Source organism: Salminus brasiliensis, chromosome 12, assembly GCF_030463535.1.
Source record: "Salminus brasiliensis chromosome 12, fSalBra1.hap2, whole genome shotgun sequence".
Taxonomy (NCBI): Eukaryota; Metazoa; Chordata; class Actinopteri; order Characiformes; family Bryconidae; genus Salminus; species Salminus brasiliensis.
The window spans coordinates 12,525,705-12,548,325 of NC_132889.1; the positions used below are offsets into that span (position 1 = coordinate 12,525,705).

Sequence of the window (22,621 nt, forward strand, 5' to 3'; positions counted from 1 at the left end):
ATGCTGTGTTGTGTAGTTTGCTGTTAAATAATGGAATACTAGGTATAATTCAGAGGTTAATTATTAATTACACTTAAATTACACTTAAATGTTGCAATTTTAAAGAAATCCGTACTGGTTTTCGTTCAGTCAGATATTCGAATTTCAGGTTTTCCTGCCCTGGGGTAAAATTAATGGAGCAGACCATATAATTTCTTTTATGCAGTTTAGGATTTTTGGGAAAGATGTCATCCTAAAATGCTACACACCCAAGGAATAAGCACTGAAGTGTGCTTTAGATTATGGGGAACTAGTAATTAGGAATGTACAACACTAATAATGCCACAATGTCATCCCTTTTTATAGTGTTTCTTTTCTTTCATTACTGCTTAGAATGTCTTGCTGTTATTGTTTATAAAACCCCAAGTTGTTCTCTGAAAAACAACCTGTAAAAAACACTTGAGCGTGACTAAGAAACAAAACTGTTCACAGACACAGTCGCAGTATCAGTTTATTGTCTTTAATCATTGCTCGTAAAGTTCTATGGATTTTCAGTGGTTATCACCTTTTATTGTTGTATTATAAAACAATATAAAAAAAGATGTATGCAGGTAGTGAGTACTGCCTGTGAGTGGAGTGAATTAAAAACCGCAGCTCAGCTGGACGCCAAATCCATACTTTTCTGTGTGGGAGGTATTGTATGTAGAATAAGAATGTGTCTGTCATAATATGGCATGTGGACAAGTAAAGAGCAAGATGTTTTAGCAAAAGCTCCCAACTCTTAGGTTGAAGTATGGCTTGACACATGTAAACAAACTGATAGATGTCAAAGCTCACATTACATCTGTTGTGCAGACATTCACTAACTTGTAAAATCTGTGTTTTCCCACGTCTGTATGTCTATTGGCGACCACAAGTCAGTCTGAGACTCACGCAGGCAGTGTTTAAATCTGGCCAAACCTGCCACTTACCTTTTGTTAACTTTCCTATGCCTTCATATATAAGTGTGTGTTGCTAAAGGCTACATTATCATTAAAAAAGATCTAATATTACATAAAGGTTATGTCTGAAATGACATTTTCAGTAGAAGCACAGGCACTTAAGAATCATGCCCCACAGGGGCAGACATGTAGGGCTGAGAGAAATGCTTATTGAGTCTGACCTTGTCAGGGCTCTCAGCAGGATTTGCCCATGGGTAATATGGCAACTGTGAAACTTCAGCTTGATTCCTGTGGCAATGGGCATACATTCTTCGCTGTATGTGTCAGTCATAACATTGTCTGTCAAACTGAAAGTTATTCTTATAGTAAAGGGTAGTTGTTGCCATTCAGTGAATCCTTCGCTGAGTGTGAGTATCTGTTGTTTCACATGAACTGAGATGTCCAAAAACAGTCAGGTAGCAAAAATCCTTTTAGCTATCTGCAAAAAGAAAAAAAATTAGATGGCATGCTTGCCACAAGTACAGCACGTACAGTAAGCAGATTGTTGTAGGAAAACCTTATACTTAACTGTACTGTATATACAAAACATCCACAAATGTTCTGGTTCTTTTAAGCTAAGGATAAGCCAAAATGTTTACTAATCAAATGTCCTTTAAATGAAATAATATGTATATATTTTTGGTCACTGACGTTTGTTTTTGTTTTGCACTGAAGATACAAGGTCAGCCTAGCTAACAAGTAACTTAGGCTTATAAATCCACTTAGCACAGAGCATGTCTAAGTCATTATGCATTTGTCCATACTATACTATTTATAGCTAAGCTACTATACCTTTGTGCAAAACTGGCAACCTCTTCATATGTATTTTACTTAGAAATGAAATGGATATCAAAACAAAGGCCTGCAACTTACAGCTCTGTGTCCTCTATGCTGTCAGGATCCTCAATGGTCTCCAGACGTCGCTGGCAGGCGTCGATTATCTTCTTGCGGGGCCCTAGGGGGATATGAATGCTCTTGAGGTCGTCGTCAGAGCACAGCAGCAGCGCTTCCAGGTCAATCTTTTCCCTCTTAAAAATGGGAATGAACTCGTGCATGCTCTGGGCAGCCAGGAACACCTCCAGTGAGCTACTCTCCGGCTCATCGTCATCATCCAGTCCGAGCTCCACTTCGTCCCAGGGAAGCTCTTGAACGTTCCTTTCCTGGAGGCTTCGGGCACTACCGATACTGTCCTCATCCAGACTGGGGGAGCGCTGGAGCCGGCTGCGCAGACGCACGTTGGGGCCTCGTCCACTGCCGGCCACACTACCCTCATCCCGGGCTCCGATACCAAAGAGACCGCTGCTTACATAGTTGCGTCGGAACACCATGGTGCCCAGGCCTGGGCGGTTGAAGAGTGAATCGTGGCCTGAGTCAGTGCTGATTTCAGAGTAATCCACATCTGGCCCATGCAGATCTGGCTCGCTGATGGCACGGGAGATGGCATCTTCATCCCGTGGGAACATGTCACGGATGTTGCGTCGGCCACGCTCTTTGGGATTGACATAGGTGCCCTGCTTCAGGAACATGACATCGTTGCCCAGTTGCAGGCCAGAAAGAGAGCGCACACTCTTCCTGCCATCCTCATAGATCTTGAAGGTCCCGTCGCCCTGCTTCTTCTTCTCCAGCTTCTTCTGAATCTTTGTTTTGCCTCTGGCCGTGGCGTGGAGAGTAGCCTGATTAAAAGATTAGACACCACAAAACTAGACTTTTAGCCACAAACTTTAGTTCACTTATTATCTGCCACACCTATTACAACCACAAGGTGGTAACACTTAATCAGTACCTATAATTTTGAAACCTTTCTTACAAATCTGCCATTATCATGGAATAAACTTTTTGCAAGAATTTTTTGCTAATGTTTCTAGGGGGGGTTCCTGACACTAATTTCCTGGGTTTTGTATAGCTGTGACCACTATACCACAACAGAAATAACTTTAACTATTCACAACAATACAAATTAATACCACAACCCTGATTTTGAATGTACTTTTGAATGTACTTTTTTTCTGTTGTCCTGAATGTCAGTGAGGCATACCTGGGAGTATGGCACGCTGGTGGCAGTGTTGAAGTGATGCAGCTTGCGGCTTAAGGTGCTGCTGCTATAGCTGGAGAAGCTCATGGCATCAGACACTGAGACCTCTGTGGCTTCTTTCTGGAACTTGCGCTCCATGCGACGATGATGCTTGCGCTGCATTTTCACGCAGTCTTTAATGCGGCGCTCAGCGTCACGGAAGGCCCGGTCCTTCAGTTTGGCCACCAGCTTGGGGTTGAGGGCCGTCTGCTTAGCGGCAATGGAGTCCAGGTAGCGCACACAATCCATGTGGTTCTTGGTGGCGGCCATGTCAAGGGGTGTGTGGTAGTCATTGTCCAGGCACCATGTGTTAGCGCCAAATGATACCAGGAACGACAGGCAGTTGAGATGGCCATTGGCAGCAGCAAGGTGAAGTGGTGTGTTCCCCCAAATGTCACACTTATCAGGGTTCCCTCTAAAACAGACATGGAGACAGAAAATTGTCAGTTGTACAGTATTTCAAGAAGAATACTCACCATCATTCATCTTCAGGCATCTAGTGTAAGATCCTTGAAAGCATGGTTGATGAAATTTCATCTGTGAGAATATAATATGCGGCATAATAAAAACTGTTCATGTGTCACCACAGTTATGAGCTTAACACATCGAGGTGTCGGGTGAAGAAGGATCAGGCTACGCTCACCTTTTATAATTCTTCATAGTCGACCTGAAACAGCTGCACAAGATTCTTTGATCATGTTTTCCCTGGCCTCTCAGGCATACACCAGATCATAGCAAGCAGTAAATTATTCAGGAGACTGACACACTGAGGAGCTCAACTGTGAATATTATTTGCAAAGGCTCAAAAGACGCAGAATGAAAAATTCTGTGTCTTTTGGGTGCAGCTTGATTCGAGAACAAAGAAAAACAAGCTCAGAACAAGCATACAAGTATAAAGACAAAGCAGAATTCATGCTGTCTGCCTAAATAAATGATTATGATCCATGGGCTACAATCCTGCGACCGAAGGGTCATCTCCAATGAAGCTGAACCAGAGCATCTGTAATATGACCTATGGCTTGCCTATGTGGTAACTCTATGGGTATCCCCTTTCAGGGAAGACCGGTAGGATTGCATTCAGCATGATGTCATCCTGAATTCCTGCACCCAATACAAAAGTGAACAATTCTGTAATTCTGGACTCAAATTTTGGATAACACCACCACAGATTAGGTCTGCAGCAGATAGTGCTTAGTATGGCCACTTACTCAAAATGTGTCAGTCCGTATGAGGAAATGTTATTTATTTAATTTTTTTTTGAAGGTATCTGGTGCACTTCCTCATTTCCAACTCGTAGATAAGGTCCATAGTATAATTTCCAGATAGCTCCAAATGATTGCACCTAATGACCCTTGTGGGATTATGCAATTCTGGAAAGGAACATGAAAGACTCTTTGTTCGTTTTAGGTATGCCCCATTAGCCCAGCGTTTTATTGTACCTGTGATGACTGATACCATGGGTAGTCATCTCAAAGGTTTCACAATGTGCTTTTCCTCGAAAAATCATTCTCTGCTGTATCTTCTGTTTCACACAGGCCTCTGCTGTTTGCACTCAAAGGAGTAAAGACTATACTTAATGACATGCATTTACTCCTCCTGTAATGAACTCATTTAGATCTCAGTTAGAATACAGGAAGCTACAAAAAACGATAGCACTGGAGAAAAGTGCCATGGGTGCAAGTTAAAGTCAGAGCAATAAAAAAGGCATTAACTGGATCGACATTCATGTTCATCAACTCTGCACTTGTTAGTTAAGTGACAAAGTACAGTACAGAAAAGAAACTTGCTGGATTCAAAATTGGCTATTGAAAAATAGGGTCCTGTCCAGAAAGTGCCAACAGTTACTGAAGTAGATTAAAGAGAGTAAGGGTGATAAAGCAGAATTACGTTTTCCCAGTTCAAAGAGCTTTACTTACTCACGAAAAGTAAAAAAAAAAAAAAAAAAAGAGCACAGATCACCACTCTTAATCAGAGGAGTTTAATGTATGCGACTCCTGACCTGGATCTCGCTCAGCTCCATGGCACTCGTGCAGCAGTAGCGCTCATCAATATTTGACAGGCTGCAGTCAAGGCCTTGCAGCAGTGCATTATAGATGAGCAATGCTACGAGGTTTTCACAGATGGCAGCGAAGCTGTGTGCAGCGCTGAACTTAGCCAGCGCTGGGATTATCCCCTGCTTACCTGTCTGACCCTGATTTCGATGTTCATTTCTGACACATTATGACTGCATGTCTTCTTTGTCTTGCAAAAGGCAGCCTCACATTATTCAGTAGTGGCATCAGATTGTACAGCAACGTGGGAGGACAGTTTACAGCGTGGAAAGCTATTTCTGAAAGTAGTCAGCTGAATGCAGATAACTTTCTTCAGATTTCTTTGGAAAACCCTTTTACGTGAGCAAAAGGCTTGGCCCGAGCTAGCCACAACAGCCCAGCTGAAGCACGTCCGCACACCTACTACCGCTACAGGTGTGCCACAGAGAAAGCTATTCTTTGTAGTCTACCTACAATGCCAATTTACACAGCTCATGCGTGAGTCATGACAATACAGGAGCAATGTTTATTTAAGAGGTTTATTTAAGTACCAATGGTTGAAAAATCACAGCCAATTCTATCTTGTGCTGTCAGTTAACAAACTCTAGCAAATAAGACAGATTGCCACTGCTGGGCTATAAAGCTCCTAACCTGACAGCGAGTCTATAACGTAATCTCAGGCGCGCTGAGTGCTATATGAGCCACCATCAACTATAAATGTCTGCCTTTGGAGGTTATTAGTAGTTTTCCAGTACCTAGGTTTATGTCCCAATAAATTAAGATGGGGAGAGCATGGTGTTCTATTCATGGCCTTGTGTAAAGCCTGGTGTTCTGAGCTCTGGTGGGAACTTGTGTCACGGCCTCTAGCATGAGCATGTACATAGGCATATAGTTCCTGATAGACAAATGGAGACATGTACCAGGGAACTAAAGTGTGTTAGCAGCCCATGCACATGGCACTCAAGGCCTGCTTTGTTAGGTAGAGATCACGCGATAGCTAGTGCTGCTCAGTTGGCCAAACCCGCTGGCGTCCCACGGGCTAGCGTTTGAAAACTTTTGTCAATTAATCTCATCAGTAATGGGCCTTTCAGCTTGAGGGAGGAAAACAGGTCAGCCAGAACGGCTCTAAAAAAAAGGCTTTTGTAATGTCTTTTTCATTGGTCCCTCCCACATTCTCATCCCCAGTAAGTGGCCACTCTTCAAACAGACAGTGTCTGATTAATAAAGCAGATGGCAGCAAAGTGAAATGACTTCACCGAAGTCCAAATGCTACAGCAGAATGGGCTGGGAGCTCTGAGATGGAAAGCCGGAGAACTTAGAGAGAAATATGAGCATTGAGAATACTGAGAGCAAGGTATAAATATAGACCTCACCCCTCAACAACTGTAGAACTTTTATTCTACTATATAAATCAATATAGTACAGTTCAGAAAATGAAACCATATAAAACAGATGTCAAGCTGGAAGTGACAGTACCAGTACAATTATGTGAAGACAGATTTGATGCACAACCCTTCAACCTATCAACCTGATAGGGCAGATTGTGTTATGGTCATCTGGTAATAAGGCAGACAGTTTTGGTTATTGCTTACTAATCTTGAGCCAAAACCAAGACTAATACAGTTGCAAAACCCATTTTAGAGGAAAACTGTCACATATAACACACTGTCCCATGTTACCTACCAGCTTTGACAGCATCCAGGCAACAATTCCTTTTAGTTACCTCAGTTATATAAGTGCACCTGCTGCTGAAACTGGTATTCAACTACCCACACAACTTATAGCAATAAACGAATCTTCGTGGAAATGCACTGCCAATAGAATGAGATCCCACTAGTTACCATGCCAAGTGTCAAGCACCAACTAGAGGGGTATAACCCCCCCACAGCATAGCGCGGCCAAACATTTGAACTGTGTTCTCTATCGGTGTCCTTGTGGATGAATGCAATGAAACCCTCACCGTAATGTTTGAACATGTAGTGTAAAGCCTTCCCAGACAAGTGGCTGCTCTTTTTGTTGTAACAGTAGGACAAAATCCCTATTAATACCCTTGATTTCACAGGACATTTGATGAGCAGGTGTCCATAAACTTTTGGAGAGTGTATGTACCTGTTGTAGTGAGATGTGGAGTGTGGAGTGCCAATATGAAGCCCCTTCCTGGACAGATTGCTCATGCTTCTTGCTCATGCCCATGTCTGTATTTATTGCAGCGCCTCCGTTTACATACGGGTTCTGGAGAAGTCGTGAAGGCCATGGCTGCAGAGCACACCGACTAAACATACGCCTGCAAACAGCAGCGTTTCTGCAACAGGCACCTCTTAGTCTCTCTGGCTGATTTTGGTGTTTTCAGTGATTTTTATGACCAATATTGACTTTTGAATGAGCAGCCAGTGAGCGCAGGCCTTCAGGAACGTGATTAAGGTGGACTCACCCTCTCGCTACGATGAGCCTCAGCGCGTCCAGGTTGCCGTGGTAAGCGGCCCATAAAGTTGGTGTCATGCCATCTTCGTCGGGGGCGTTCAGGTCCTTCCGCGTCGCCTCTTTCAGCAAGTCCAGGTAGCCATCTCGAGCTGCCCTGTGGTATTTGTCATTCATGGTGCTCCCGAACCTCAGCCTCCATCGTGTGCGGTTTGTCACTCGCCGTCTGCGCTGGCAGGGCTGTTAACGGAAGCCCTTCGCTCGACCGCGGTGGGCGACATTCTCCACTAGCCTCTGTTCACTAGCCAAACAAGGGCTTACTCGTTTCCATAGACACCGAGGACGCTGAGGGCTGAGGGGCGTGGCGTGGGCACGTCATCACCCCGCAGTGTTGTGGATTAGTAGCTGTTAAGTGCTGATTCCTTTAAACAGGGGAGTGCTGGTGTGCAGCTTTTCATTTCTCACAACTGTGTGTGTGTGAATATGTAACATATTTACATATTTAAACCAAATTGTTTAACAGGTGTGAAACAAAATAATCGTGAATATCATAAATCGTGGTCACCAACCCTTCTCTCAGAGATCTACCTTAATGCAGGCTTAACCTCTACCCCAGCTATTGCACACCTTATCCAGGTAATCAAGGACTTCTCATACAATAATGAAACTAGTTTTACAAAAATGACATTAAAACGTATCACTTGGTCCAACAATGGCTAAGTACAGAAACTGTTGAACTTTTGCATGCACATTACATGAGTAATATTTTTGTTTTGTTATAGGCTTACTGTTCTAAGTTCAAATATTAATGCACAAAACTGTGCAAGTGAAAGGTGCAGTCATCTACAGAACAGATTGAAATGAAATAAACAAGAAATACTACACATTACTGAGTAAATCACTACTGTCCAATCAAAAAATGTTTAACTGTGTAAATAATTCTGTTTGAACAAACTAATAGAAATGCTCTAAATTCGCTGGACTAAACTCTTATTTTACACTAACATCCATTCAAAGCAAAAAAATAATAATTTACTTCACCTGTAAAGTCCTCATGTTTTTCATTGTACAGCGACGAAATGCAGCTTCTACCTCACTCTGTATGTTGCAAACATGTAAGCGACCTTACCCTTGCAGACACAATCAGCACAAACTGTCCAGGTATATTGGCCCAGTAAATGACTTAAAATGGGCTGAAGTGCATTTTATAATAATTAATTTTTAAAGAAAACAGAGCTGTATTTATATAGTACAGTTCTGTGCGTGTTTCACAAATGAAATAAATAAAACTGTTTTTAAATGTTCTTTAAAAAGGTTTTACTTGTACATAAAGAACCATTAAACCAGGCAAAGATCCATTTAAGCATATGGTTCTTCGAGTCCCTATTTTGCTATGTAGAACCATTGCCTTTACCAAAGAACTCTTAAAGAACCCCCTTTAAGGGTGTAGTCAGGGGCACTGCCTGGGATTTTGGCCCTCCATGAAAAGATAATACACTGGGCCCCAGGACTCTAATAATTCTGCCAAAATACTCAATCATACATTTTTAAGACCCCCATATGGCGTCCCTTGATGTAGTACTGAAATAAGCATCTTCTGAAAGCATGCTTTAGGTATACCTCATCCCACAATAGTGTGCAAAATGATTTTGCCACCAGCCATAGGCACTATAATGTACACTACAATCTGTTGTTAAAATTAAGAGATACTTTATTTCATCCAAAGAACTTAAATAACATAAAATAGTCATGTTTTTTGACTCTGTCGTATTAATATTCCCCACTTTGTCTTCCTATGTTTCCTACTAAATTTGCTTAATCAGTACAACAGTTACACTATTCTGTGGAGCTCTACAGCATTGTCAAGTACCGTAACACACTTTGAGGTAAATGCTAAGTGGCTAATCCGCATGACCACACTGTCACAGGACTGCCTGTCCACGAGGAAACATGCTTTCTCAGCGAGGTCGTCACGTAGCTCAGCTGGATCCCACCTTTGACTTCATGCATGCTCACAGGCTCATAAACCAAAGTTGCAAATTCTTGTGAAAATTTAGTGGAATTCTTATTTTTTCCTATAAAATCACCAAGGTTGTTTTTAATACAAAAAATAATTTCTAAAAAATGTAAAACTGTAGATTTTTAAAAATATTTTCTGATATATAGTATTTTTATTTGCATTTACATGCTGTATATGCTTATCAAATTTGCAATATATTACTCCTGTCAGAACAATATGTATATACATTTTTAGTCAACTTTATTAAATGTTATTTATATAAAATTCAGTAAGTGCCAACCAATCACCATTCACAGCCCTTATGTTCCCACTTAACAAGCTATCAAGTCACGGAATAGCACCACATGTCTTTTGTATGTACAGGTCAGTGATAGCTGGGAGGAATGGCCAAATGGATATGTTTCTAGTAAGAAAAAGTCATAGGTTAAGTTAGAGTCATAAAGAGGTCCCTGGGAGGCTGCAGTGGCACTTAAGAATTGCTGGATGGATCAATAGAAATGGCCTTGCTACCTATGTCTGCTTTAGTTTACAGTACAGTGCTTTGAAAGCATGTAATGATAAGCTCTAAAGAGCGTTGATTATTATTTATTACTTTATTGTTATTAGACCTATAAACTGCTACCAGAAGTGTGTGTACAAACATGGTGGGAGCTCTCTCACTCTTACACACACACACACATACACATTATAGTTCAGTGATAAGATTAGCATAATTGTTTAGAAATGTATGAATACAATGGATAATTAAGCACCCTTTAACGCCATTGCACAGCAGTGCAACGGAATCCATTCTTCACATTTAACCCATTTGTGGCAGTGAACTGGTGATTAGGGCGGTGAGAACACAAACCCGGAGCAGTGGACAGCTACCTCAGCCCCGAGGGAGCAATAGGGTATTATGTGCCTTGCTCAAGGGAACCTCAGCCATAGGTTGATAGAATCAGCAACATGCCGTTGGTCATGAACCCACTTCTCTAACCTTTAGGCCACAAACAGCCTATGGTCCCGCCAGCAGGCTGAAAGTGTCATTTCACAAACTTCTATTATCGAAGAATAGCCCCACCAGTTTGTACAGAGATCTCTGTAGTTACTGAGTGTAAAAAAAGCCTTTCTGCATTAAGGGGTTAACATCTAAACAGAAGATGCTAAAAAACACCTGCACCGGGCTGCATGATGGTGGGTTATCCATATTTTTTTCCTACCCTACATTAACCCGAAATACAATGCTCCTCAATACTCTGAATGCCTTTGTGTTCCACTACAGATATTCTCCCAGTTGTTATCCCATAAATGTTGTACTTTTCAGGCATGATTAATGGTGCTGTCGTACTACATAACTGTATGTTGGACAGTTTTTCAGATTTATTTATTATGGTCGGGCTTTGTGTCTTTGCCTGCAAATTTAGAGACGGCCATAAATCGTAGGGGTACAGCATGGATATAAAAAGAATGCCGATGACAATTTCCCATCACTAGAGGACCTGCAAGAAGCAGTGCTGTAGGTAAGAACAGCAAACTATCTCAAACATTTTCCAAATTAATCGCAACCATATCAATGCTGTCCTATAAATATGTATAGCTCTGTTTTCTACTTGTTTATTTATTCCATGTTTTTACAGCAACTGAAAACAACAACTGTCATTTTTACTGTGTGAACATTGCAAGACAATTGGACAAATAGAACTGTCCAGAATTGGACCTGGAATGAAATCTCATTACAGTTTTTTACAGTATGTTACAGTTAAGAGTTATGCTTTTTCCTTTAGCTATAATGTTACCCTTCAGCAGGCTTCAAAATGGTCCTGGTTTAATTAATCAAACAATGACATAGAAAACAGGTGAGGCTCAATATCTAGCCAATATGAGTAACTGGAAGTGCAGGGGTAATAAAAATCTATTGTTTGTTTGTCCACTGAAAAGGTAGGTGAATAACTACATTGTTCTCTCTGCATCAACACGGAAAAGAATAGAATGAAAGAATTATCACGAATGCCAAATACTGTTATCACAGTGGCAGGGTATGAACTTGCCCCAGTTAGGTTCAAGCAGGGGACACCTAATGTAGGTTCAAATCCAATTGTAGGCTTCCAATATTGCAGACATGAATGTAAAAGATGCAGCTGACTTATACTGGGGTTGTAGACTCTGTCAACAGCATTAAAAAAGCTGGATATGGATTCGTTACAGGGAACAGACAATTGACTGCTGGTGTTTTATCCAAGTCTGGAGACCTGGACCGACAGCGTCTAAATATTTGTGTTCACTCTCAGCCTCAGTAGGTGCTTTGTACCTCTAGGGAAGTGGCCTGGGGTAATTCAAAGGTCAAAATGTGCTCAGGCTCTCTCTTATCAGCCACATCAGACTCATTAATTTCGTTTTTTTTCTAATCCCACGAAGCACAAAGAGGTCAATGAATGCTAATTGTGGGCGTTTGAAAGTTTTAAAGGCAAACTAGCAGTGGTTCTAGCACACTGATCAAACTCATTGGACTCCTGCAGGTTGATCTCACCATGAGTCAAGAAGGGGACTCTGGCATAATGTCCATGATGAATCAAGGACACGCTGGCATATTGTCCAGTATCTACGGCATGGAATTAGAAGTGAGTACTTACACTACTTACATTTGCATGTTTTTACATTTCTAAGTCATGCATAGTTGTGAATTCAGGGTTGAGTTTACAAAAGCTTCTCAGCACATAGATCAACTAAGTGGGCTTTACCATCACTCTAAACACCCTCCATAATAGTTAAGATGAACATTGGCTGCTGACCAAAGTTGGCTGTTGACGAAATCTGGAGGACTTGATTTATCCTGCCAGAAAGTTGCCCTAACCCCATCCTCTCACCCAGTGAGACAACAAGCATATTTTTATACTATTATTAATTTCCTATTTTACCTTCAACACTGTATTTTAGTATTTTACTCAAGAAGATATTAAATCTACACACCTTCTTTTTTGCCCTACGCCCACAATAAACATTACACTATGGACCTATAAGACACCCCTGGTCTACAATAAAACACAAGCCAAATAGACATAAAAATATACAAACAATAAAGGTTTTAAAGGTTTTAAGATTGTCACTAAAATCGTAAAAATGATATTCATATTTGAAAGAGAAATACGAATGAAATCAGTTTTATATCGTTTTAAAACATGATGTGGTTGTCATCTGTTATACACAATTTTACTTGGAATTGGTTATACATGAATTTACGTCGGCAGTTCTGATACAATAATGGGACTATTACACGGTGCCACTCCAGCAGCTGGGTTATGATTTCCAAACGAGACTCAGTTTATCACTGAGAGAAAACTCCTGCTGGCCAAAGGGCAATGGTCTATCCTATAATATTCCAACCTTAACATAAGCCTGTGCTTCCGTGAATAAATCACTGCTGAACTTGGCCTTGAAAACACAGCTACTAAATCAGTCACTGAGCTGGATATGTTTGTCAAATGCTGTCATTCAGCGCCACTTTATCTACAAGCACTAACTGAGTCCTCAGCGTTAGAGATTATACATGCAGCTGTTTTTTTTCCAATACATTTCTTAAGGAATTCCACTTACAGAATATCTTAAGCAAGTGGAAATATGATTAACACTTTATTAATGAATTGTCCGTTTTAGACTGTAATACATTTTCAGCAAAACACTGTGTAGAGAAAAAGATAAATGTATCCTCAAAGACACTGACTTTACCAGTGTTTGGTTAACTGTTGCTATACACTGATCAGCTGAAGTTATTAACAGCGGTTATCTTGATTAACAGGGCGAGATATGTTAAGCAGCAACAGTCAGTCCTTGAAGTCGATGTGTTGAAAGCAATAAATATTGGCAAGCCTAGGGATCTGTGACACATCTCCAAAAGGGCAGGTCTTGCGGGATGTTCCTGGTAGTGCTCAGTATCTACCAAAAGTGCTCCAATAAAGCACAACAAGTGAACAGGGTCATGGTTGCTCAGGGATCATTTATTAGATCCATGGAGGCCTCACCTCACAATTTACAGGATTGAAAGATCTGCTGCTAACATCTAGGACCTTCAAGAAGTCTTTTGGGAAGGGGGGACTATACAATAATAGGAAGGTTTAAGGTAATGGCTGGTTGGTGTAGTTGCTGATTTCACCTTAACCCCTTTAACAGCCCATGGCCCTATGGCCTATGGAGTAATACGCCTTAGTGTGTAATAAGTATCTAGTTATATATGTGTATCACTACAGTAGTACTACACTGGTAGTAGTAGTATTACTCTACACTATTAAAAGTATACGATCCTCGAGGAACACAGTTTGTTCCTCAAAGGTTCCTCAAAGCACCTTAAGAAAGAGTATCCTCCACTCTGCAAAGCTGCAAAGAGGGGAACCTCTAAAAGTTCCTCAAGGATGGTCTACTTTACTACACATAACAGTGTAGTACTATAGTATAGGAGTGTAAGTATTACCATAGTAGTGCTAACCTGGACTTGTTGAAATAAAGCACCAAGTATTGAAGCTGTTGGTCAGAGAGTGATAGGGTGTGTGTGTGTGTATGTGTGTGTGTTCGGGTTTTTTTTTTTTATTATTATTTTAGTGTTTGAGTGAATTCCTTAAGGCAACTGGGTTCCTCCCATTTTACATTTGAATTCCAATGGATTCAGAAATGGACTTCAGTGAGGGTCTTTCGACTTTAGATAGCTTACTGACAGCACTTGCCTTCTTGCTGACAGGAGGATATGTGGACAGACAGAGGGGTATAAAATATATTACCCCTTTGCCAACGCCTAGAATGACGCAGGCCATGGTTTGGTGAGTCAGGTGACCCACGAAGGCTTGCATGTATATAAAGTCAGCAATTTAGGAGTCTAACTGCCTGAGTGCCGCAGCGTGTACGTGTGTGTGTGGGTGTGTGTGTGTGTTAAAGAGAGACAGAGGTGGGCTTCTCTCTCTGTGCTGTGCTCTAATCAGCATGGACTTCAGTGCGCTAAAGATCCTCGACATCCACGATCTTAACCTGTACTACCATGGCTTGTTTTTGGAGGCGGGGAAGAAGGACGAGGCTGAGGGGATTCAGCAGATCGCCACGATCCACGCGGCCCCCCGCGGTCAGCGCTCCGCCAGCGTGGCCCTCTCGTCCATCAGCACGTGGAGGGACCGCGCGGGCAGCTGGGGCTGGGTGCTGTCCGCCTTCATTCTCATCAACGTGCTGATCCTGGGCTGCGCGCTGGTCAGCGGGAGCGTCTTCAACGGCGTGCAGGTGAGCAACACACACCTGCAGATCTTCCTCATCGTCATCATCATCCCCACCACGGTCTGGATGCTCTTCTACAAGGCGTACACGTGCCGCGGGGAGGAGGCCGTGCTCTACAAGGACGTGCACGCGGGGCCCGTGTGGCTCAGAGGTAAGAATGAGGAGGGGGCTCCAGCAGCGTCTGGTGAGCTCTGGTTAAAGCCCACTGGGTCTGACTTCTTAAGACCTACTGTTCAGAAACGACTGTCAGAGCCATATTTTGCTTAATTGAGTAATAAGAAACAACAGTCATTTTTAAAATATATTATTATTATTATTATTATTATTATTTAATGTAGGGTAATAAGGTACCTGTTGTTATTGTTAGAACCCAGTTATATCAAGGATTCTTTAGTAAAGACAGTGTGGTTTATATATATATATATATATATATATATATATATATATATATATATATATATATATATATATGGAGAGAGAGAGAGAGAGAGAGAGCTGAACACTCAAAGAACCATTAGCGGTTCTCAACCCTAGTCCTGAAGAATCCCCTGCCTGTCCAGCCCATTGTAATGTTTACCCTACTCCCAACACACCCGTGTCAGATAACCAGTTTTATCATATTCGCAGTTATTGTATAATTCTCAGTTACGTAATAACCCTATCCCAGATTGTGTTTTCCCAGCTTCAAACACGTGATCCAGGTGATCAGCAAATTATGAAGCCTTTCTTGAGTTATGGGTAATGTTGGAGGAGAAAAGTACAATGTGTAGGCAGGGGTTACACACCTGTTTCAGCTAACCAGCTAATTAACAAGCCTAGAGGTAGGAGTGCTGGAGCAAGAAACCACTAAAATGTGCAGGGCAGGGGTCCTCCAGGACCAGGGTTGGGAACCACTGGTTTATCATGTTCTCAGTTATTGTATAATTCATTTACGTAATAACGCAAGCCAGATGCCAAACACCTGCATAGTTCTGCATAGTTAGTTTGTTTATCCAGCTTTAAACACATGATCAAGGTGATCAGCGAATTAGGAAGCCTTTCTTGAGTTAGGGGTATGTTGGAGCAAGGTAGGGGTTGGGGCCAGGGCTAAGAATAAGAAAAGCATTAAGGAAACAATAGTAGGTCCCCTTTAATAAAACCCTGGAAACCTTCGGTACTGTGGATCTAAACACGTGATTTCTTTGTATGCATGTCCAGGCCTTCTGTAATGCTATTATTGATGGTTACTTTTTTATGGATTTAGACTGGTCTGCAAGTGTCAGTTACATTGACCTGCTTCTCCTGCCTTAAATGGTTTCCTTGTGGTTCTTTTTTTTAGGTGGTCTGGTGCTATTTGGGGTCTGCAGTTTGATCATGGATGTCTTTAAGATTGCCTACTATGTGGGTTACGCACATTGTGATTCACCTGTGAAAATTGTCTTCCCTGTTGTGCAGGCTGTGTTTATTCTGGTACAGGTGAGATGGCAACACACACAAGACACACACACACACACAGACCATCCGCACATATGGAACTTCTCTGCTGTTTCATTTGATTAAACTTTTCCTATATTTGCTTTTCTTTATTCCAGACTTACTTTCTCTGGCTTCACGCCAAGGACTGTGTGCAAGTTCAGAGACACGTAACTCGGTGAGTATGATGTCGGTGGGCTGGGGCGCTACCAGGGATCTGCCAAAATTCCCAATACATTTTTTTAGGGCCCCTGTCACTCACAGGTCCTTTGAATCCTCCTAACCCCCACTCCCCATATGATGCCCGTTAGTGGGTAAAGTATGTGAATACATGCTTTGGCTTACGTGACTTTCTTAGGGTTTATAAAGGGAAATGAGATAAGGGAGGATGGACGTTAGGGTTGAGACAGTAAATTATCACTTTAGTATTCAATTCAGGAGCGAGGTTACTCTATGTGGTGTAATCAGATTCAGAATTTACTGACTAGGTATATTTGCACAGTTTGACCGGAATTTGACTTTGGTTTCCTGAACTAGTTCCCTATTCACTCTGTGACGACTGATCTCTCCCGTTATCCCTCTTCGTCTGCAGCTGTGGGCTAATGCTCACCTTGGCCACAAACCTGATGCTGTGGATGATGGCCGTGACAGAAGAGTCGCTGCATCAAACGGTGTATCCTGACAGCAACAACAATCAGTCGTCCCGTACTCTTTTACTCCGAGGTTTGTTTTACCCGTCACTGAATGCTGTAATCAGTCAAATGTCAAATGTTTGTGGACCCTGTTTATTTTTGCAATGGGAATTTTCTCACTCTTACTTTTCCATTTAGTTCTAAAACACATTAACAAAGATTTCCCTAATATTAAACATGTGCTAACACTTTATATGTATTTGGCAACACTCATGTTTTCATGTGATTACTCATAAGGTGCGTTTTTTCTTAAATAAAGCTTATTAGGTATAAGATAATAAGCCTAAGTATAAGAAGGTACACTGAAAAAATGACAAAGAAATTATGTTTCTTGTTGAAAAATATGTTGAATAGCCAGGTGTCCTCAAACTTTTGATGTGCAGTGTTTTCAACCCTACCTCACTTCCATTACTTTAAAAACAATAAAAATATTTTTCTTATTTTCATGCTTTTACATTTTATTGGTTGAATTATTTACTGAATATTATACTGCCTACCAGAAAATACATAAATAATGGTAAAACCAAATAATTTAAAAAGGTTTTTTAAAGAACCAAGAACCATCAAAAGGTTTTCTTTCATAGAGAAGAACCATTTAACCTGGCAAAGAACTTTTTAAACCAGCCAAGTATTTAGTAAAAACCCTTGTTGAACCCCCTTTACTTTAAAGGCATTGATTACTAACACTCAGCTTCATGTGTATGTCATTATTCCCAATGTTAGCTGCAGCGTCTGATGGAGACAGTAGCTGCCAGTGTAGTCACACATCCTGCTCCATCTTCGAGCATGCCTACTACTACCTGTACCCGTTCAACATCGAGTACAGTCTGTTTGCTTCTGCCATGACCTACGTGATGTGGAGGAACGTGGGCCGGCTGGTGGATGATCACCCACCCCATGAGCACCACTTCCACCTGCGGGATGTCCTGCTTGGACCAGCTGGTGGCCTGGTGGTGGTGGTTGCTGGCCTTGCAACCTTCGTAGTCTATGAGGTGGACGTGACAGCTGTAGAAGAGGAGAAGAGGGACATGGCGCTGACCTTGTATTACATAACCAACACAGTGACCATTGCTCTAATGACCATAGTCACTGTGGTTGGATGCATCATCTACCGGCTGGAGCGACGTGAACACGCCTCTGGAAAGAACCCCACACGAAGTCTGGACATGGGACTGCTGGTGGGATCCTCCATGGGTCAGTTCACAGTCTCCTACTTCACCATAGTGGCCGTTCTGGCCTCTGGAGTGGACGGCTATGTGAACGCGCTCAACCTGGCCTGGTCCGTGCTGACAGTGGTGGAGCTCTGCGTGCAGAACGTCTTCATAATGGAGGGCATTCGGCGCGAACCTCATCACGATGTGCGCCGGGCTAGCATCTTCTCCAACTTGCTGGCCCTCCACGCGCAGGAGGAGCGCCGGTCCAGCCACATCCCCACATCCCCCCGCGGCTCCATCGCCATTCCTGTCCACAAGCCTCTGCCCTGGAAGAGGAAGACGCTGAAAGAGATCGCTGCCTTCTTACTGCTCTCCAACATTATTGTAAGTTGCAACTTTGGATCCATTTATGTCATCTTTCCACTTGCTCATGATTTTCCACTTACCCCGAATGTAGTTGATCATCTAAGACATGTTCAGTGCCCACTGTTTGGATGGTTTGCACTGGAGCTAGAAGCTAATACCTTATGCACCCATTAACGCTGCAAACTGCATGTCTTAATCATCACACAAGCAAGTTGTTAATCTCAAATAAATAAAGCTAAAGGGGAAACCATGACCGTCATCTCCAGGATGATCTTTAAAAAGTCTAAGATTATGTGGCTGCAAAGATTGTACTGTTGTCAACCTATGAAATCACAGTTTTACAGAGAGAGAAAAAAAAGGTGTGTCCCATCTATTAGAGAGAGAAAGGCGTAATGAGCATGGAGTGATTTGTTGCATTCTGTGTGTAAAGACTATAGGTCCTAGATCAGCACGAACCATACCAGGATCAGTGCTCCATTTAAGGTCTAAACCTTCTTTGTTTTTTTTTTGTTTTTTTGTTTTTTTTCCCCAGCTTTGGATCATGCCTGCTTTTGGAGCACGGCCACAGTTCGACAACCCTATCGGAACAGAATTCTACCAGTTTAACATGTGGGTGGCTGTGGTTAATGTTGGATTACCATTTGGAATCTTCTACAGAATGCACTCAGTAGCCAGTCTTTTCGAGGTGTACCTCACCTCATGAACATTTATATATATATGTATACATTTATAAATATACAATGCATTTTATAGTGTCAAACCATTTGTCTTTTTGTCTTTTCTTTTATACTTGGCACCTGAATGAAAAGCTTGCACAGAGTGTGTGTGTGCGCATGTGTTAGTGTGTGTGTGTTAGTGTGTGTGTGTGTGTGTGTGTGTGTGTGTGTATGTATGAATATACTTTTTATACAATTTGATTATGTACAGCTTTAAATATTTTATGTAATTATCTGTGCAACCATGTTGACAAATGATGTTTTTTGCCCTTGTGTTGAGGACATTGCTCATTATGATCAAAATAAAACATATATGTATGAATGTCTGTGGGCTCAGTTTGAATTACTGTTAAGGTATACAGTGCCTATTTAAAGAATTAACCCCCTTGGATATTTTCCCTTTCATTGCTTTTATAAGTGGTTAATATAATGTCAATTAAATACATATTTATACACTGTAAAATAAGTGATTGCATAAATATTCACCTTCATTAAAGTGACTGACCTAATTCAACAGAGGTCCAGGCAGTTGGCACTAGTAGTCTCTGATTGTAGTGAATGTGTCTCAGGTGATTGTAGTATAAAGACATCTGTCTGGAAGGTCCAACCACTGGTTAATCAGCATTCCTGGCTATGAAAACACCATGAAGATAAAAGAACACTTCACATAACTCAGGGAAGAAGTTATTAAAAAAATTGGGATAAATACAAAAGATTAGCAAGTCACTGAACGTCCCTTGTAAGAAATGGAAGGAACATGGCCATGGTAAATCTGCCTAGCAGTTCACAAACTGAGTGACCTTGCAAGAGTACAACAACAGTTGCCCAGATTCTGCACCGGTCAAAGTTTTATGGGAGAGCAGCAAAGAGAATGAAACGGTTCACAAAAAGGCATGTGGGAGACTCCAGGGTCAACTGAAAGAAGGTTCTTTGGTCTGATGAGACTAAATGGAGCTTTCTGTCAATCAGATTAGATGCTATGTTTGGCTTCTGTTCCTTAATGATGGATTTAACTATTTTTTTTTAATCCATCCCCTGATTTATACTATTCAACCTTTTCTCAAGTTGTGTGCAGTGTTCTTTTGTCCTCATGGAGTATTTGCAACCTGGAACACTGATTAACCAGTGACTGGACATGAAAAAGTTAGAACACCCCATGAAAACCTTTGTCTTTTTAAATATATTTAAACATACATATATTTATATTTGATCTTCCCTTGAACAATATTGGGAGAAGGAGGTTATATATATAAACTTGACACATTAAACAGGTTAAATGCCTCATAATAAAATGCTTTCAAAATAATTCTAAAATGTTATAAATACAAATACTAATTTCCTGCTAGAAAAAAAATACTACAAGGCACTAGATTTGCTGCAGGTGATTTGGGAGGAGCCTGTCTTTTTCAAACCTTAGACATTTAGTTTAATTTGCTCTTTATTGGTAAAGTAAGTGATATTACCATGGAGAGATCCAAAGAGCTTTCTTGGGCCTTCAGAAAGAAGGTTGTAGATGCAGAGGAGTCTGGGAAGGGATTTAAAAAGGTCTCAGAAAACTTAGAAATCAGCCGTTTCACTGTCTTAAAAAATTCATTTCCAATTGCAACAATTACCAACATGGGTGGATTAGGTCATTCTGACAAGTTCAGTTTATAAGCAGACCACAAAATAAACAATCCTGAAATGTCATCACAGGATCCACAGTCAGCGCTTGCCACAGCTGAAGTCAAAGAACAGCATATACCATCACCACCAGGAAACCCTTGAGGTCAAAAACACCATCAGAGCAAGACTAAACTTTTCCAGAGAACACCTAGACCAAGGCCAGGGCATCTGGAACAATATGCTTTGGACAAATAAAAAAAAGTTGAATTATTTAGACACAGAGAAAATGTTTGGCATCACACAGCTGAAAGAATTCTGCATGGAGGAGTGGAAAAAAACGGATAGATCATTACAGGCCAAGGGGGGTAATAACCAGTTATTAGGGTGCATAGGGTGTATTAACTTTTTCCTCACAAGAAAATTGCATTTCTATTGATTTTATTTTACAAATTATTTTTTTGACATTTCTTCAGTTTTATTAGTTTAGTTATATTACCTCCATTCCTTAAAAAAGTGAAGATCAAATGTTTATTGGTTTAAACATATTAAAAACCACAAAGCTTCAATGGGTATCCTAATTTTCACATGACTGTACATTATACTGAGATATAGAATTTATATTGAGACAGTTTTTAATATGTTAAATTTGGAAAGCCTTCCAGCACAGTAGTATAGTCATAGAATACTTGACTCTTTAGGACTGGTTACTCTGATCAAGAATTGCCAGCTGATGACAATTACACTTCATAAAAGCCAAAAGTTATATGACACTTAAGGGTTTGTGCTAAAAGGCACTGTATACACTACATATTACCTAGCGCATAGCTAGATCATTTAAGCCAAAAGTCAAGCATGCCCAATAGGAGCAAAGGTAAGGAACATTCTCTATTGGGCATTAAGTAATGATTGCTTAAAACTTTGATTATCCAAGATAAGTTTGGTGCCCAAAGTCTGCATATTTAGATTAGCACTGCATCTAATGTAGCTACAGGAAGATATAAACAGTAATTGAAACATAAAAGCCACTAAAGTGGGTTGTTTAAACTGCATTTTACACAATATCAAATAAACTTGCTGGTGTTTTTTGAGTTTGACATATTCTGATCCTCTAAAATGGACAAAATCCAGGCTTCAATATAAAAGTAGTAGCAAAAATAGTAACAACAACAACAACAACAACAACAACAACAATAATAATAATAATAATAATAATTGTTATTGTTGATGGTATGTCAGAGTGTCAAAAATCACATCAGCAAGGCTATTACTTACATTACATGTGAAGTAGGGGACAACATTGTGTCTCATCAGTAGATAAAACTTAATACCTTTATAAGACAATAAAAAAACTTATTAAAATAAGAAAATGAGAAAACAATAGATATGGAGATTAGATTTAAGGTGACTTCACTTGCTAAGATATTTTTCTGTATTGCACAACCACAGCTGGACAACCCCACTGGCCAGAACGTCCACACATTCAGCGTCTAGGTCTCTGCTGTCAGTGTTGCACAGCTATTTGCAATCAATGCCACAACAGCACCTACTGGACAATACACATAACAGCAAGCTATGATTTCAAGCAGAAGTTCATTATTAAACGACACAATTTAACCTTGTGCTTCAATTAACGGATGTGGTATAAGGGTAACGTATGTGTGCCATAAAAGTGTGACGAGTGAGTTGCCAATAGGTATGGTGGTGCGATGTGGCATGTAAGCAAGTGAGGTCCAGTGTTAGCTGCAAGGGTGTTGATTCTAGGATAAGCATGTATGAAAAATCAGCCTAATGCAAAAATGAAAAATGGCTTTGGCCTTCTCTCTCCAGTGGACCTACTTTCTACTTTTAGTATGTGTGTGTTGATGACAGGAGGTGTCGACCGCATTCTTTCCGGTTTCTGGAATCAGCA

At 40.9% G+C, this 22,621-nt stretch overlaps 3 protein-coding genes across 4 annotated transcripts in view; 2 read left to right on the forward strand and 1 right to left on the reverse strand.

The window, feature by feature from the left end:
- Positions 1–22,621, forward strand: part of bahcc1a (BAH domain and coiled-coil containing 1a) — a 199,164-nt gene that overhangs the window by 13,697 nt on the left and 162,846 nt on the right. The gene's annotated exons all lie outside the window — the stretch shown is intronic.
- Positions 490–7,771, reverse strand: ush1ga (Usher syndrome 1Ga (autosomal recessive)). Of its 2 annotated transcripts, XM_072693741.1 has the most exons (4): positions 7,492–7,771; positions 2,995–3,445; positions 1,833–2,632; positions 490–1,398 (listed from the first exon to the last, which is right to left on the reverse strand). In XM_072693741.1, the coding sequence occupies exons 1-4, from the start codon at positions 7,653–7,655 to the stop codon at positions 1,395–1,397; spliced, it is 1,419 nt and encodes a 472-aa protein (XP_072549842.1). In that variant the 5' UTR covers positions 7,656–7,771; the 3' UTR covers positions 490–1,394. The 2 variants fall into 2 exon arrangements, with proteins under 2 accessions (XP_072549842.1, XP_072549843.1); XM_072693742.1 differs by lacking the exon at positions 490–1,398 and having other exon boundaries at positions 1,829–2,632.
- Positions 12,009–19,181, forward strand: otop2 (otopetrin 2). The gene is made up of 7 exons (XM_072693979.1): positions 12,009–12,098; positions 14,518–14,878; positions 16,046–16,182; positions 16,299–16,357; positions 16,772–16,902; positions 17,595–18,409; positions 18,924–19,181. The coding sequence occupies exons 1-7, from the start codon at positions 12,009–12,011 to the stop codon at positions 19,092–19,094; spliced, it is 1,764 nt and encodes a 587-aa protein (XP_072550080.1). The 3' UTR covers positions 19,095–19,181.

What these genes read in the sequence shown, in the direction of transcription:
- ush1ga (XM_072693741.1), bottom strand. Translation starts at nt 7,655, where the DNA reads ATGAATGACAAATACCACAGGGCAGCTCGAGATGGCTACCTGGACTTG. An exon ending in AGGCTCATCGTAGCGAGAGG is followed by an intron (nt 3,446 to 7,491) that starts GTGAGTCCACCT and finishes TGTCTGTTTTAG; the next exon opens with AGGGAACCCTGATAAGTGTG. An exon ending in CCAGCGTGCCATACTCCCAG is followed by an intron (nt 2,633 to 2,994) that starts GTATGCCTCACT and finishes TCTTTTAATCAG; the next exon opens with GCTACTCTCCACGCCACGGC.
- otop2 (XM_072693979.1), top strand. Translation starts at nt 12,009, where the DNA reads ATGAGTCAAGAAGGGGACTCTGGCATAATGTCCATGATGAATCAAGGA. An exon ending in CTGTGTTTATTCTGGTACAG is followed by an intron (nt 16,183 to 16,298) that starts GTGAGATGGCAA and finishes TCTTTATTCCAG; the next exon opens with ACTTACTTTCTCTGGCTTCA. An exon ending in GTTCAGAGACACGTAACTCG is followed by an intron (nt 16,358 to 16,771) that starts GTGAGTATGATG and finishes CTTCGTCTGCAG; the next exon opens with CTGTGGGCTAATGCTCACCT.